Source organism: Mus caroli, unplaced genomic scaffold (assembly GCF_978045245.1).
Source record: "Mus caroli unplaced genomic scaffold, Mus_caroli_1 scaffold_1, whole genome shotgun sequence".
NCBI classification, from domain to species: domain Eukaryota; kingdom Metazoa; phylum Chordata; class Mammalia; order Rodentia; family Muridae; genus Mus; species Mus caroli.
In genome coordinates, this window is record NW_028227256.1 from 21,573,424 (window position 1) to 21,587,766 (window position 14,343).

Consider the following 14,343-nt stretch of genomic DNA (forward strand, 5'->3'; position numbering starts at 1 on the left):
CAACAATATGAACACATACTCAAACACACACACACGCGCACACACACACTCCATTTGAAGCTGGCATCTGAAAATTTGAATTATATAACACGAAAATTGCCTGATGTGGATTGCTGGTTAAAGATTATGAATGTTTGGACACATGGCTTAATTATAAATGAATCTATACAGTTTTCTAATATTAAAGTGAATATATACATATACATGTACATGTATGTTTAGGCATATAGTTCCAGATTATAAAATACATTTTTGTAATTTTATTTATTTGAATGTTACACATTTCGTGGAATTAAATAGTGTGCATTTAAGGGAGCCAACTAGAAATGGGGCTCAGTGAAATATTTTTCCAGCAGATACTCTCTAGTAAAAAATATACATGCAGCGTCTATAAAGCCAGAGGAATAGTGGGCTAAACATGATTTTCTGACTTACAAACATATATCTTGTGCAATTTCAGCATGTTAAGACGACTCTGGTAGCAGCAGGGCAATAAAAATCACATCACTAGCCATTTACAAGGTCTAGTCTTTCAGCAGTGACTTTAAGAGAGTGTGAGCCTGCATTTGTTGGTTTAGTAGCTTCTTCATTGTTATTAGTCTAACCCTGGGGGGAACAGAAAACATCAACAAACAGCATAGTGAAAAATGGGCAATTCCCATAAGCCTAGACATGAATCCCTATAACTGGTTCATCATAGACACTCAAGGCTGGAGGATGCTTTGGGTGCTGCAATCTGTCAACACCCCCAGGCTCAAACAGTCTCCAAAAGGAACTAATTTTTACCTTTAAAATTAAGAGATTTGAAAATCTTGTTCACTTTAGTACTTTATGTGTGTGTGTGTGTGTGTGTGTGTGAGAGAGAGAGAGAGAGAGAGAGAGAGAGAGAGAGAGAGAGAGAGAGAGATTGACCACTCATGAATAAATATCACTCATGAGAAAATCTAAACCAACTGCACTTCAGGAAAAATATGCCTTCAGTAAATAAGCACAACTGTCTTTCTTTCTCTGGAATTTTACAACAGGTTTAACAGAGCCAAACTTTCAATTTCATTTTAAATCCTTTCTATGTATGGATGTCTTGCCTACATGTATGTATGTATGTATGTATGTATGTATGTATGTATGTTTTGTACAACACATGTGGTCTTGGTGCCTGCAGGTGCCAGAGAGCAGGTGCTACAACTAAAGTTACAGTTATGAGCTATCATGTGGCATTGTAGATTTTAAAAAAGAGAACCTGTCTTCTTAGAGAATCCTATCTGATAAATAACTGTTTGGGGGAGAACTAACCACCCCTTGAGATAAGTTTCACTATATAAATGACTTGGCTTGATCACATGCAAGTCTCATATCTATCATTAGTGGCAGCTGTTCACAGCTACCCAAAGGACGTTACAGTCTAATACAGAGATACTTATATGCTCATGTTCATTGCTACCTAGGAACTGGAATCAACCTAGATGTCTATTCACTAATGAACAGATAAGGAAAAATGTGAGACATATACACAACAGAATTTTAGTCAGATGTTAAGAACAAACTAAACCATGAAATTTTCAGATAAACAGATCAACAGTCAATATACACGAGAAAGCAGAAGGGAAGACTTAGAAGCAAAGTACACTGAATATGTGCTTTTTCTCAATGTTTGATTAACATATTAATTATACATAATGGACTTTATTATAGCATTGTAATGCATACACATAATATGTTTCATTCATGTTCAGTCTGTGGGAATCCACTTATTACCATGAAACATCAGCTATATTCAAAGAATAACAAAATACCCAAATTTTAAAGGTATTATAGAAAGCATATTATACATTGCTTACTTTTATTTATTTCTACAAGTATAATACTACTAAGGAACCAAAAATACATGTAAATAAGTCCAAAAGGCATGGCCTGATAATACATATTATTCTAAAGCAAAAAATAACATATATATATATATATATATATATATATATATACATATATATGTATATATATATATATTCAAGAGATTTCTAAAAGACCCTTTTTAAATGGTTATAATTTTAATGGAATTTTTCCTCAATTGCATGGTTATTATATGGTGCTCTCTCTCACTTCAGTGAAGAAAAGTAATTATCATGAGGCTTACAATGTGTGTAATTTGTCCTGTAATTATGGAAGATGCTCATTGTCTCTATAAATACTTATAGAAGATGCAAATAACTGATCACTACCAAGAATGGTAAACATAAGCAAGCAACACTGGCTAGTTTGACATCATTTACTCCACCTGCTGAAGCTGTAAGTTTGTAAAAGAATGGTTGTTTAGATGGTTTTTGAGGTCCACCAGATGTCTTTAACATTTATTTATTTATTTATTTATTTATTTATTTATTTATTTATTTATAAAATATAACACTGCTTAAAGGTATAAAATGCAGAATTCAATTTTGTGAGAGGATGATGTGATGATCCTTGAGTTACAGGGATAGCATCTGTGCCTGTCCCCTCAAGAACCGCCGTCCACCATTTTCCATCCTCCTTTGAGCCCCAGGGTACCCATGTTCATGGGGTACATCCACCCGACTGGCTATGCTTGCTTAGCCAACAAGAGTTCAGGGCAGAATAAGATACTTCTTGTCAAGGTTCACACTTGGGACTGACTGCTTTGGAAAAAGTGCTTCCTTCAGCCCCTGCCCGAAGCCTTCACCACACTTTTCTCTGACTCTGGTTCTGTAACCTCGTGGCATTTACAAGTCTTTTGTAATGTGACCCAAGACACTTTAAAGTGTTCTGAGTTTCTTATATATCACTCATACCTTCTAACCGTCCCTCCGTTAAATCTTTTGGAATAATTCTGATCTTAGTGTAGTGTATCTTTTCTGTTATAGTTGGCTCGTTTGCTTTCTTAATCCCACCGCCCCCCAGGAAAGGAATCCAATGACCAGTGTCCATACTAGGAATCTTTTAGTCAGTCATCAGCCATAGTGGACCAATGACACCATAACATAAAAATACAGTGCTCAATAAATCTTTGCATCTTTTACATATAAATGAAATACACGTAATAAGGAAACTTGACCACTAAGTAAGTTTAGAACTATTTCTGTCAATCACCAATATACTAAGACTACTCTAAATGATGCAAATATTTTAGCATCACTATAAAATTATTTCATGTGTCTTATAGAATATTAGGAGCTAAATGTCACATGAAGCTATTTCAGGAGCATAATTCATCCTTACAAATGCATATGGAAAGGAATACCTTTTCACCAATTTCTCCTTTGATGCCTTCAAGTCCTTGTTCTCCCTGTAAATGAAGAGCATGGTGTATAGTAATAGGAACAGTACTTACAGTTCATAGACTTTTCATAATGATGGTGATATTTCTAACAGTAAATAATCATTCATTTAAATAGTTCCTTGAGATGTGAAGCTCCAACCCAATATTAAACAAAACAAAGTCTGAATAATGCAAAATACTAAAGGAACAGCTTTCTGTATACTTCCCTACCCTCGAGAAAATTTCACCTCATAAAGCCAAGAATCCCACAAGTTAGCATCTGAGGATTCTACCATCGTCATTTGCTTTGAGAATTGAATTAAATGGCACAGACTGAGTTTGCATTCTTGTTCTCACTAGCATCTCATTAAATATAGAAGACAGACTTCTTTGAGATCTACCTTCCACAACATGAGCATCTAATGAGAAGTTCATAATAAGTGGATTTAGCTGTGAACCTTGGTGTCCTAAGTCCACCTGCCTGCAGCCCCAGGTTTCTCTCTGTTCTGTTCATGCAACTCACAGCCACAAAGAGAGGGGTCATTCTCTATTTTGTCTTTCAAATCTAGAAGGTACCAGCATCTCTTCCTCACCCGATTCCTTTCTAATGTCATAAGTTTATTTTCAGATTTAATTTGACATAAATAGATTGATCACATTCCAATCAAACATTTAGTAAATGCTGAAAGTCTCCTACGTGCCAGGGAGCTACAGCTGCATAGCTGTGAGGTGAGTGGTAGAGATGGTCATATTTGCCATGCACCCACTGAGGGTCATGGCCTAAGGCATCCAGCCAGTATCTTCTGAGTGTACAGGCATAAGAGACCAATATTTTCATTTGTTCCTTTTATTTTTTTCTATTTAAGTTTGTTGAGAGAAGATATTATGTAGACCAGGCTGTCCTTGAACTCACGATATAGCTCACAATGGCCTTTCCTGAACTCCAGATCTTCCTACCTCCATTACTATTATTTGCTGGGATAACAAATAAACATATGCCAGCATACATAGCTAAAGATGAAAAGTTTCAGATCTCAGCTTTTTTGCAATGCCTCCATAAAGTGGCATGTGATTTAATTAAAATCTACATTAATTAAGAGTGTAAGCTCTTATTAGCATACAAATACAATCACATTAAAATATATGTGTGTTTTGAAACATAAGTAAATAATCTTTTTGCTTCACTTTGCCTCAAAACATTAACAGAAAACAATAGATTAGTTCATAGGTGCATGGGACTACCTTTCTTTTAATAGTGTTTCCCCTAAAGTATAGAATTTAACTCCATCTGGTAATTCAAGCTGACACTGAAGCTGTTAAATGTCCCTAGTGCCTCAGCCACATTGTCAGAATGAGATGTGGCCACCACAAACAGCTGCTGGAAAGTCCAAAACTATTTCCCAGCAGATAAATCCGCACATCCCTTGGCTTGCACCTCAGCTCACAGATACAGAACATGCTGTCCCATTGGGCTTGGTCTAGAACTGCTATGACGACACTCAGAGCATGCCATTTCATGCCTCCCAATCTAACCTCATTCTCTCTAAGGGGCTATGTAAGGAAACATTCCTAAAAGCTGCTGTAACTATACATAGAAGTGTATCTTTTCAAATGACGTTGCCAATTACATATAAGAAAACCTAGCTCTGTAGTGCTTTCAGACATTTTGCTCTTAAAACCGGTTAACACGTCACTGGAACGTAATGACATGTTTGGCACTGAGGGGACATCTGAAATTTCATCAATGATGCTCTCCCTCAAGGTGAGATTGTCTGAGTTGTATCATGACAGGTGGCCCCACCTAAAGTCACTCCACTTCCCTCTTGGAATCTGAAGTGTATTAGTTTCTGTGCATTCAATATGCTTGGCACGAACAGTCAAGTTTGCTTCCAGAGAAAGCAATCCTTGAATAGATAGTAAAGAATACAGAGGAAATTAATTTTGGTAATGAGAAAGATCTCAGACACTGAGAGACTCACCCTGGATGGTGTTAAAGTTCTTATTCATGATGAATATGAATGTGACATTCTGCAGGTTTTTTTTTTCCATGTAGGGGTTGACTCATGGCCTCCTACTGGCTAAGCAAGAACTGTTCACTGAACTGTTTCCAGCCTTCCTTTTGCTTTTCATTTTGAGATATGATCTCATCAAGTTGTCCAAGCTGGCCTTAGGCTCACACTATAGGCTGGCAGGCTGTGAACCTGTAATATTTATTGCTTCTGTCTCCTGTGTAGCTAGGATGATTGGTCTGCACTACCAGGCCAAAGCAAAGAAAGTTGTGTTTTGAAGAGCTTAGTTGTGTATATAGCGTCCTTGTAATGCCAGAAAGTTTAGGTCATTATAAATACTTCTGCTTAATCTAATCTGAGAAACGCAACCTGTGCAAATAGGAAACAGCTGCAGAAAAATACTTTTCCATTTTTCACTCTGACTGATAACAGTCAAAGTGTTTCTGGTGCCCCTCTAAGTCGCCCGTGGTTCTTAGAAAGCATCGCTACTGATTCTTGGAGAAGCATGCCACTAATACTGTAATGAATGTTTCCTTGAAGGGTCTCCAAGAGGGAAAGACTTCTATGAATCCTCCTTGAAAAGACTGGGTTATTAGCTTACTTTGTAAGAAACATTTACAAAAGCTCATTACCTTTTGACCAGGTAATCCTGGAGTACCATGTAAGCCATGTTCACCCTAAAAAGAGTAACCAAAATGAATGTCATTAGTCACAAATGATAATGTAAAAGACCCTCAAAGAACGGGGCCCTCTAATATGAGGAAAGGTAGCATTCTCCTGGATATCTCTTGTGCATCTGGGCTTCTGATTTCTGTCATGTCACATCTACAGGGCAATCACCTCAAATTTTAAGGTAAAGGAATGGGGGAGTGTATGGAGGCTCTGGGGTGTTAAGGATCAGTCTCATTGTTATTCATCTTGTAGTATAACCTGAGATTTCAAGAAAGTGCTCAATGGTTTCACATCCTGTGTTCCACATGCTATTTAACAATCTAACCTTTTCTTTCTTCTTTCCTTCCTCTCTTCCTCCCTTCCTTGCTCCCCTTTCCCTCCTTCCTTCCTTTTCCTTCCTTCAATATTTTCTTTCTTCTTTCCTTCCTTCTCTTTTCCTTGTGTACAAGAGTAAATGCTTTTATTGGGTGGGTATTGCTAACAAATTCATCGAGAGTTACCATTCTCATAATCATCTTCTATAGACTGTTACACAGTGATGGGGCTGTAGCCTTTCAGTTGTGGCTTCCCTACATGGTCCCTGGTAACCAATTTAATTGTGGTTTATAGGTATCTTCTTACCTAATCTGAGATATATACGTACATCTTGATATTCTTGTCACAATGTGGATATACTTACTTCGTTATCCATATCTGTTGATTACTGGGAACTGAATTCTAAATTCATACCAAGGCAATTCTACATGAAACAGTTCCCTCTCCACTTGCCTGGCTCCTGTCATGGGCGTAAATGTTTTCAGCAGATGCCTATCAGGTTCCATTACTGGAATTCTTGGTCATCGCTCTGACAAGTCTGCTTTGTGAATAGTACACCACCCAGAAAGAGAAACTTCAGGGAGGGTGGATACATTCTCCGTGGACCCTCAGGCGTTTACTTAAGTCTAGGAATTTACTCTGGCTCCTGAGTGTCGAGATTCAGGCAGCTCAAAATATGATCTGCTCTATTTTTGTAAAAATATTTAGAAAATTCACTTAGAAAATAACAGTTCTTAAGGATTATCTGGAACACAGATATCATTTCTAACAATTATTTAAAGGAAGTTTTAAGTATATGAAGAAAAACACCACATCTTCACATTTTAAAACAACGAGATACTCTGCCTCAATATTGAGATCTTAATTTTATTACTAAGACATTTTTGGAAAGTTTTACTGTTTTTTTTTTTATTTTTCACCAGAAGTGTATTGACAGATAAACACACTTTCTTTTAAGAGTTAAGGATTTTCTTTGTTGATAAAACTATCAAAGTATTCTATAGTATAACTGCTGTTATCATAGTACGGGCAAAATTTGGTTGAGATATGTAATTAGATGTAGAAACATCAAAAATAGCATAATTATCAGTGTTCTAAGCTTTTCCTCACTTGAAAGTTAGTATGGTTCTTGACCTGAGGCACCGGCAAGACTAGTAGAAAGCTGCAGTGACATTTGATAAAGAGATAAGGAAATCGCATTTAGTATCTGATGCCAAAGAACATTCTATGGAAATGGAGCCTCTAACATTACTCACCACTGAAGTATGCCCACTTGTCCCTAAGAAGCAGATTATTTCCCTCAGTTGATCCAATATAATATTTTATATCATATTGCAAGTTACTCAGGATCACCAGATACAACATATAATCCTCCAAAGCACAATGATATGGTATTCACACTGCCAGCAACCCGTTTCGGAGAAAAAGGAGTGTTGACAGCTTAGCTAGCTGCCAGCTTTTACATACCATGTGCCTGGAGTGCTGGCACCGATGTGTCTTTAGTTGACATTCTGTGATTCCTGTAGTTTAAAAGTACTAGGTTTCCGCTATGGCAAATGTTAACTGATCTTGCCTCTTTCCCTACTTAGAGGCTTATAATCACTTCTAATTGCCTTTAGTCCACCAGAGGAGAGTGAGCACACTGGATCCCATCTCTGTCTCAAAAAGGAGGAAGGTGTATGAATTACCAGGAAAACTTCAAAAGGACATAGTCCAAACATACTGATGCCAAGTGTTGGCTCTATAAAAATTTAATCTAAAACATTATGTTGGTAACACCAGTCACTTTAGTGCTCATCCTGAAATATAGGAGCAAAGCCCAAAGAACGGCTGGCAACCAGGGTAAACCTAGTTCTGCCCACAAAATCAGTACTCCCCAATGCTATTGAAAGGGAACTGATCTGTTTTATGTTTTATGTATTTAGTGCATGTGTGTGTGTGCATGTGTGTGCGTGTGCACATGTATGTGTGTGAGTTCCTGCTTCCTTTCCCCCCAATTCTAGTCCTAAAGACAACATAAGATCTTTCTCTTCTATCTTCCAAGCAAAATTTTAGTTCATAATTGGAAAAAAATATAATCAGTAGTTTCAAACAAATCAGACCTTTCAAAACTTATTTCTGGGGACATTCTTTCAATTACTAGCCTTTTAATTCCTGGAACATACATGTTGGAAGGAGAGAACTGACTCCTGAAAGTTGTCCAGTGACCTGCCCATGAGCACTGCTCACATACTCACTTCCCAAATTAAATAATACAGAAACTGTATTTATACTCCTATATTCACCATTGCCACCAAAGCTTACTATTATAAGCTTCTAATTAATTTTTCTGTCTGATTCATATTGTGAAGCACAAATTAAAAAAAAAGAAAGAAACACACATCTATGCTTACTGAATTAAAGCTTTCTGAACCTAAATCAATTCCTGGTCTTACTTCTGGATCTTAAGCATGACATCCACTTGGGTCATTATGAAGGCTTCTATTCACTAAGACATTAGCAATAGTTTAGAGTTTCTAAATATATGATCCTGCTCTCTGAGTATACCTGTTTCTTAAAATGTGGCTTTTTTTATGTCAGATGTGGTTCCAAACAAAACAAAAATGGAGCCATAACTCACACACACACACAGACAAACACACACCATGTTGTTTTGGGTGCTAAAGTTGTTTTTCTATTAATGCAATTTGCTTCTAAAAATGTGTAAATTTGCATATATTGAGTATGTAACCAAGTATAAGCACTACGAAGATTTTCTTTCAAAGAAAAAATCAAGTTCTAACCCTTCTCCAAATTAGACAAACGACAGTTATTTTGAGCTTTGAAAAAAAATAAACAATTTAGGAATTATTTGGAGGGGTGGTGAAAGTTTTCTTGAATACCTAGTGGAGTTAGGGGGACCCAGCCACTTTTGTAGAATCTAATAAAATTCTGGGATCCTATGAAACTGATATGATCTTCTTGAAGTGGGTATGTGAGAAAGAAAGGTTTGAGCTTACTGTCAGAGTAGGTTAAAGACAGTCTAGATAATTCTGAAACTGCAAAACCATGGTAGGAAATCAAGGTGTTTACTCTGAATCATCTGTTGAGGTATCTGATGCCTGCAGTTAATGACACCCACAGCAAGCACTCCACCAAATGAAAGATGACTTAAGATATAGAACACAGTGCCATCAGTCAGCTCCCAATTAAGGACAGTAAGATACCAGTTGCAGCAAACCACTTCCTGTCCAGAGTGTTCCTCGTGATGAGTAATTGATAGCGTGACTCCGTATCAGTTACCTCTACTGGAGCCTCACTGTGCTAAAGCCGTCGGGTAACTTAGCTTCAGACTGGCAGTAAGGCTTGCTTAAGAGAGTGCAGGGAGAGCAGGTGATGGGGAAATGAAGGAAGCAAGCTCTGGAGCTGTACCCACTGCCCCTATTACATTTCATCCTAGGAAACCTCATTTGTAAGCTTTTCTCCTCCCCACTACTTCCCTGAAGTCTGCTTTGCATAAAACCTTGGGAGTTCTTACTAAAGTACCTTTCTCACTCTTCCCTCAACATAGATGTCAAACAGTTCTCCTTTACTTCTCTCCTGTACTTTGGAGCTAAGTTTCCTTGAGTTCTGTGCAGTTCAGCTTAAACTTACGAAGAGTCTATCGAGCTGGGCATCCTCTGTTGGTCCAAGCACAGGCATCACAGAGATACGAGAGATATGATTCCTTTTATTCTAGGTGCTCCCAAGCATATAGACATACAAACTCGGTGATGTAAATAAAATACTAAGTTAGGAGAATGGACATGCTTCCAGTTTTGATTGGTAGACCAGAAGGCTTCATAAAAACATGCCTGAGCTTTGAAGGTAGTAATTTGTGAAGATTCTGGTAAGAGATTAAGATATCAATTATCTGAACTTCAATCTCTCACTTTTACATGATAGTCATACCCATCACCATACCCTGGTACAGTTGACCCTGGCTTGGCTGGCTGATGCTTCTGATGGAGCCACTTCAGGAAGACTGTTATCCACAGTCACAGATTTCTTAAATGATGGCAGTTATGTTTTTAAATCTACTGTTCACTATGTTAGTAATCTATACCAAAAATAAGACCATTAGCCAGTGAACTATGTAAAGAATCAGTGAGGAATTTTCCTCCAGGTAATATTTTCATATTTATGTGCTAGATACCGATTGCACATTAAACCAAATAGGGGTGTTAGCAGACTGGGTTCCTGAGATCTGCCTAACTGTTTGGTAAATAAAAGTCAAGTGCCTGGTGCCAGAGTCGCTGCATGTGCCGAGCTTGTCATCCATCTGTTGTGCTCCCTGCCAACTGCTCTACTTGGGATGTGAGTGCAAGGCATTAGGAGGGAATAAGAAACCATTGAGAAATAAAGTCAGCTGCAGAGTGGCCAGGTTTCTTTCTCCTGTCCCTCTGTTACCTCTGTGCTTCTTCCGTTTCTGCTTATTTGGAGCTGTATTGTATCAGGACACACTGACTGATAAAGTAATGCCAACACGCTCCTCATCAAGCCAGAGTTTTCCACCGATTATTCCTGTTAGCCTTGGGATGTTAGTCAGGGATAGAAGGTAGAGTAATAAAACTATAATTTTTTGATTATTTTTCTATGAATATCGCTTATTATTAGATTTCATGAGACCCTCATTATTAATTATTTTTTTTAAAAAGACACAGGCATTCAGATGATTCCTTTTTGATAAAGTACAAGTTGATTATATAGCTAATTTGATAACCCTACAAACTGTTATTAGTTTTGTGGATATATAAAATAAAACATTGAGATTTCATTGTCTTGGTCTTATAGAAAGCACATTTATAATTGACAGTATTGATACAAATGCAAACAGTGATTTTTTTGTTAACATAAATTCCACATATATTTTATCAGCCTTGACAAAATGATGTATCACTCAACAGGAGCTGAATGAAGGTGACAAACATGCCAAAGTGAACAGGGGAGAGCACATGTGACCTCAAACCTACAGAAAGAACTGCAAGCAATGAGGGGTGTTGAGAGCAGGAGAAATCGTTGTCCCTGAGGAAGGACACACAAATTGATTATTTTATAATACCAAATGGTGATCCCTAAAAACACTACATAGACTGAGCAGTTTACATTTATGAATATATCAGTATATGAATATACATATGTATACAGGCAATAGCAATAAAAAAGAGACTACGAATTTAAAGAGAGCAAGGAGGGTATGTGAGAGAGCTTAGAGGGAGGAAAGGAAGGAAGAAATGTTATTAAATCTAAAAAATTCTACTGTTGGATAAAGTTGCATGTTCTTATTTAGTGGTTTCAGTTTCAATAATAAATTGTTATGTGCAAATACATATTAATTTCTTTATGAACTTAGGGAGAAACTGTGGAAATGAGCTTAATTCTGATTATTCATGGAAAAATTAGGTGAAACTAGAAATGCACAGAGGAAGCCAAATGACTTAAACAAAAATTATTTTTGCTAAACGCCTATAAGTTTCTTAGTCTCTGAGGCATTAACGCCACATCTGGACCAGGCTGGAACAAAAGTCATTAGGATTCACGACAGCTACAGGGCTCGTCTGCATGTATGTAAACTGAAACAACATCTGCCTTTATTTCCTGGAGCTGGAGTGTTCTCATAAATGCCTTTTTAGGGAAAATATCAAGATTCAAAAAGCATCATTTCAGTCCCCAGAAGAGAAGAAACGCAAAGATAATGAAGAGTGCAAAGTCTCGTTTCTGCACATTGAGTGCAGTGAATGGGAGCTCAGAGTTTATGGAGACAAGGTCCGTTGTCGTCAAGGTTCTTTATACTGAAGGCAGTCTCTCTGTTTTCTTACGACAGGCAAATTAGCAACTGACCCACTGTGTCATTACCATTACAGGTTATTTTAATAATGTCAGGTAACTACGTTTAATGCTATTGTCTCTGATAGTACTCTGTGTATAGAAATGTGTGCCCATGCATCAAAAGCATGTTTGGTAATGGGTGTAAAGGTAGAATGTCTTATGTTGGATGTTCAGGTCAACCCAGACAGCAGTGAGTGGGCTGTGGCCCATGGAGAGCAGACTACAGGTCTCTGGAGTCACCTCTGGACACTATGAGAATATTTCAAATCTCTTTTCAAATTTGACAAACGGAAAAAATTAAACCATCATATTTTCAGTCTGTTTGTTCCTGGAGGTAAAACTATAAAACCACCTCATTTACTGAATGAACTAGATTGTAGTAATTCTTCAGAGATAGTCTTCTGCCCGTGTTGGAGTTAGAAGATCTTATGTTAAAGGGGTTCATAGACTTAAAGAGACACAGCAGGATCTAGAGAGTGAACTTCCCAATCTGCTCCCTAAGCTGCAAGGAAAATGGATTTGTGATTTAATTCTAACAGAGTGTGAAAAGGAAGCAGGGAACTTGGCAGCATCCTGATGATGCAACTGCAGGAAGGCACATGAACAATGAGTTCACGTGGGCGGAGCTTCACTTCTAATTCCACTCCTCGATAGCTATGAAACTTAGGAATATTTTAATTGTCTTTATATCCTAGGTTCTTAATCCAAAAGTAATAAAAACAAATCTGAGCTAAAGTGTCTGTAAGTATTGAATTCGCTGATGGAAAGGAGGAGGCTCTTGGCAGTGCTTAGCACTTAGTATTAATTGCATAAGCAGCTGTTTTATCAACATGATACAAGCGTGTGGTGCTATGTGTAATTCTTTTGGATGGGTCCATTGGTCTAGGAACATTAATTTTGTTGTTGTTTTTAAAAAGGCCAAAGACTCAGAAGATATTTGAGTTTTATTTTAACATTTCCTGCTAAATAAATTTTGAATAAAATAAATTCCCTTCAGTGAGTTCTGATTTAGTCTCACGGTAAGCCAGAGCTTAGAGCAAGAGCATCATCAATCTGTGTGTTTAAAATGTGTCTTCTAGCTATTAAACATTTCTGCCAGTCATTAAGTTGGCTCTCTCATAAGCCTCTCATTCTGTCCTTAAGATCAAGCTAACGTGGGTCCACTGTAATTCCCATTTGATAAAGGAGGAGGATTTTTGTCCTAGAACCCTGATCCAGGCAGTGTAACTCTGCTTGTTGTCAGGCACATTTCTGAGGACTAGTATTGGTTTTCTACCTACTTCATAAGGAACAAAAGTAGTTTAATAACTGCTTCCTCCTGGCTGGCGTGGTGGTGCAGTCCTTTAACACCAGCACTCAACTGACAGAAAAGAGGATCCCTGAGTTTGAGGCCAGCCTGGCCTGCTTAGTGAGTTCCACCCCAGTTTGGGCGACAAGGTGACAGACACCCTGTCTCATAAAGCAGATTTTCCTTAGGGAATAAAGTAGTCATTCGGCAAGTAAATATTACTTTAGCATGATGTAGGCTCTATTTTGGTTATGTTTTATGGTCACATAATTAAAATAGACACTATTGGTAAAGAATCATATTTCTAAAAAGTGTCTACATTGCCCCCAAACAATACACATTATACTGTCTCATCAGTGAAGTAGGGAATAAGACAAATTTTGAATGAAACATGCATCAGTTAGAGCAAGTGTCGCTCTAGACCTAAATTTGCAGGACATTCATCCACTATTCAGATCCTCAGCCATTTCCCACTTCAGATGAGAACGACAAAGTACCTGTGTGTATATGGTGTGTGTGTGTGTGTGTGTGTGTGTGTATGTGTGTGTTGGAAAGGTTTATGTGCAAGTGTACGTGGGAATGTGTGTGTGTGTTAGTATGTGTGGGTGTGTGATTCTGGGCATTAAAGCATTCATTTCTCCTGGAAACAAATCCATTCCACTTATTCGTTCTATTGGCAGTAGCTCCTCACTACCGTCTAAGTTTACCAGAAGTAAACAGTTATCTCTTTATAGAATGGAATTTTCCCCGATGAATGAACAGCAGCTAATTTATCAAACTTAGGCAAATTCGTAGGTGTGCTGGATCAGTGTAATACAGAGAGTGACTGTCTTATGATGGATGACAGAAAAGCTGTGTGTACACAGTGTGAATGCCTACTCTAAGTGTGCACTGGTTCACAGGGTAATTTGTAAAAGAATTTAATTAGTTGCTATAATTCCTCC

At 37.6% G+C, this 14,343-nt stretch overlaps 1 protein-coding gene across 2 annotated transcripts in view; it reads right to left on the minus strand.

Annotated features, from left to right (window-relative positions):
* Col19a1 (collagen type XIX alpha 1 chain) overlaps window positions 1–14,343 on the minus strand; it is a 314,640-nt gene that overhangs the window by 232,907 nt on the left and 67,390 nt on the right. For both annotated transcript variants that reach the window (XM_029483553.2, XM_021163060.3), the window contains exons 10-11: window positions 5,910–5,954; window positions 3,251–3,295 (exon numbers count right to left, since the gene is read on the minus strand). In XM_029483553.2, the coding sequence (XP_029339413.1) occupies window positions 3,251–3,295; window positions 5,910–5,954 (90 nt within the window). The remainder of the gene's footprint in view (window positions 1–3,250; window positions 3,296–5,909; window positions 5,955–14,343) is intronic.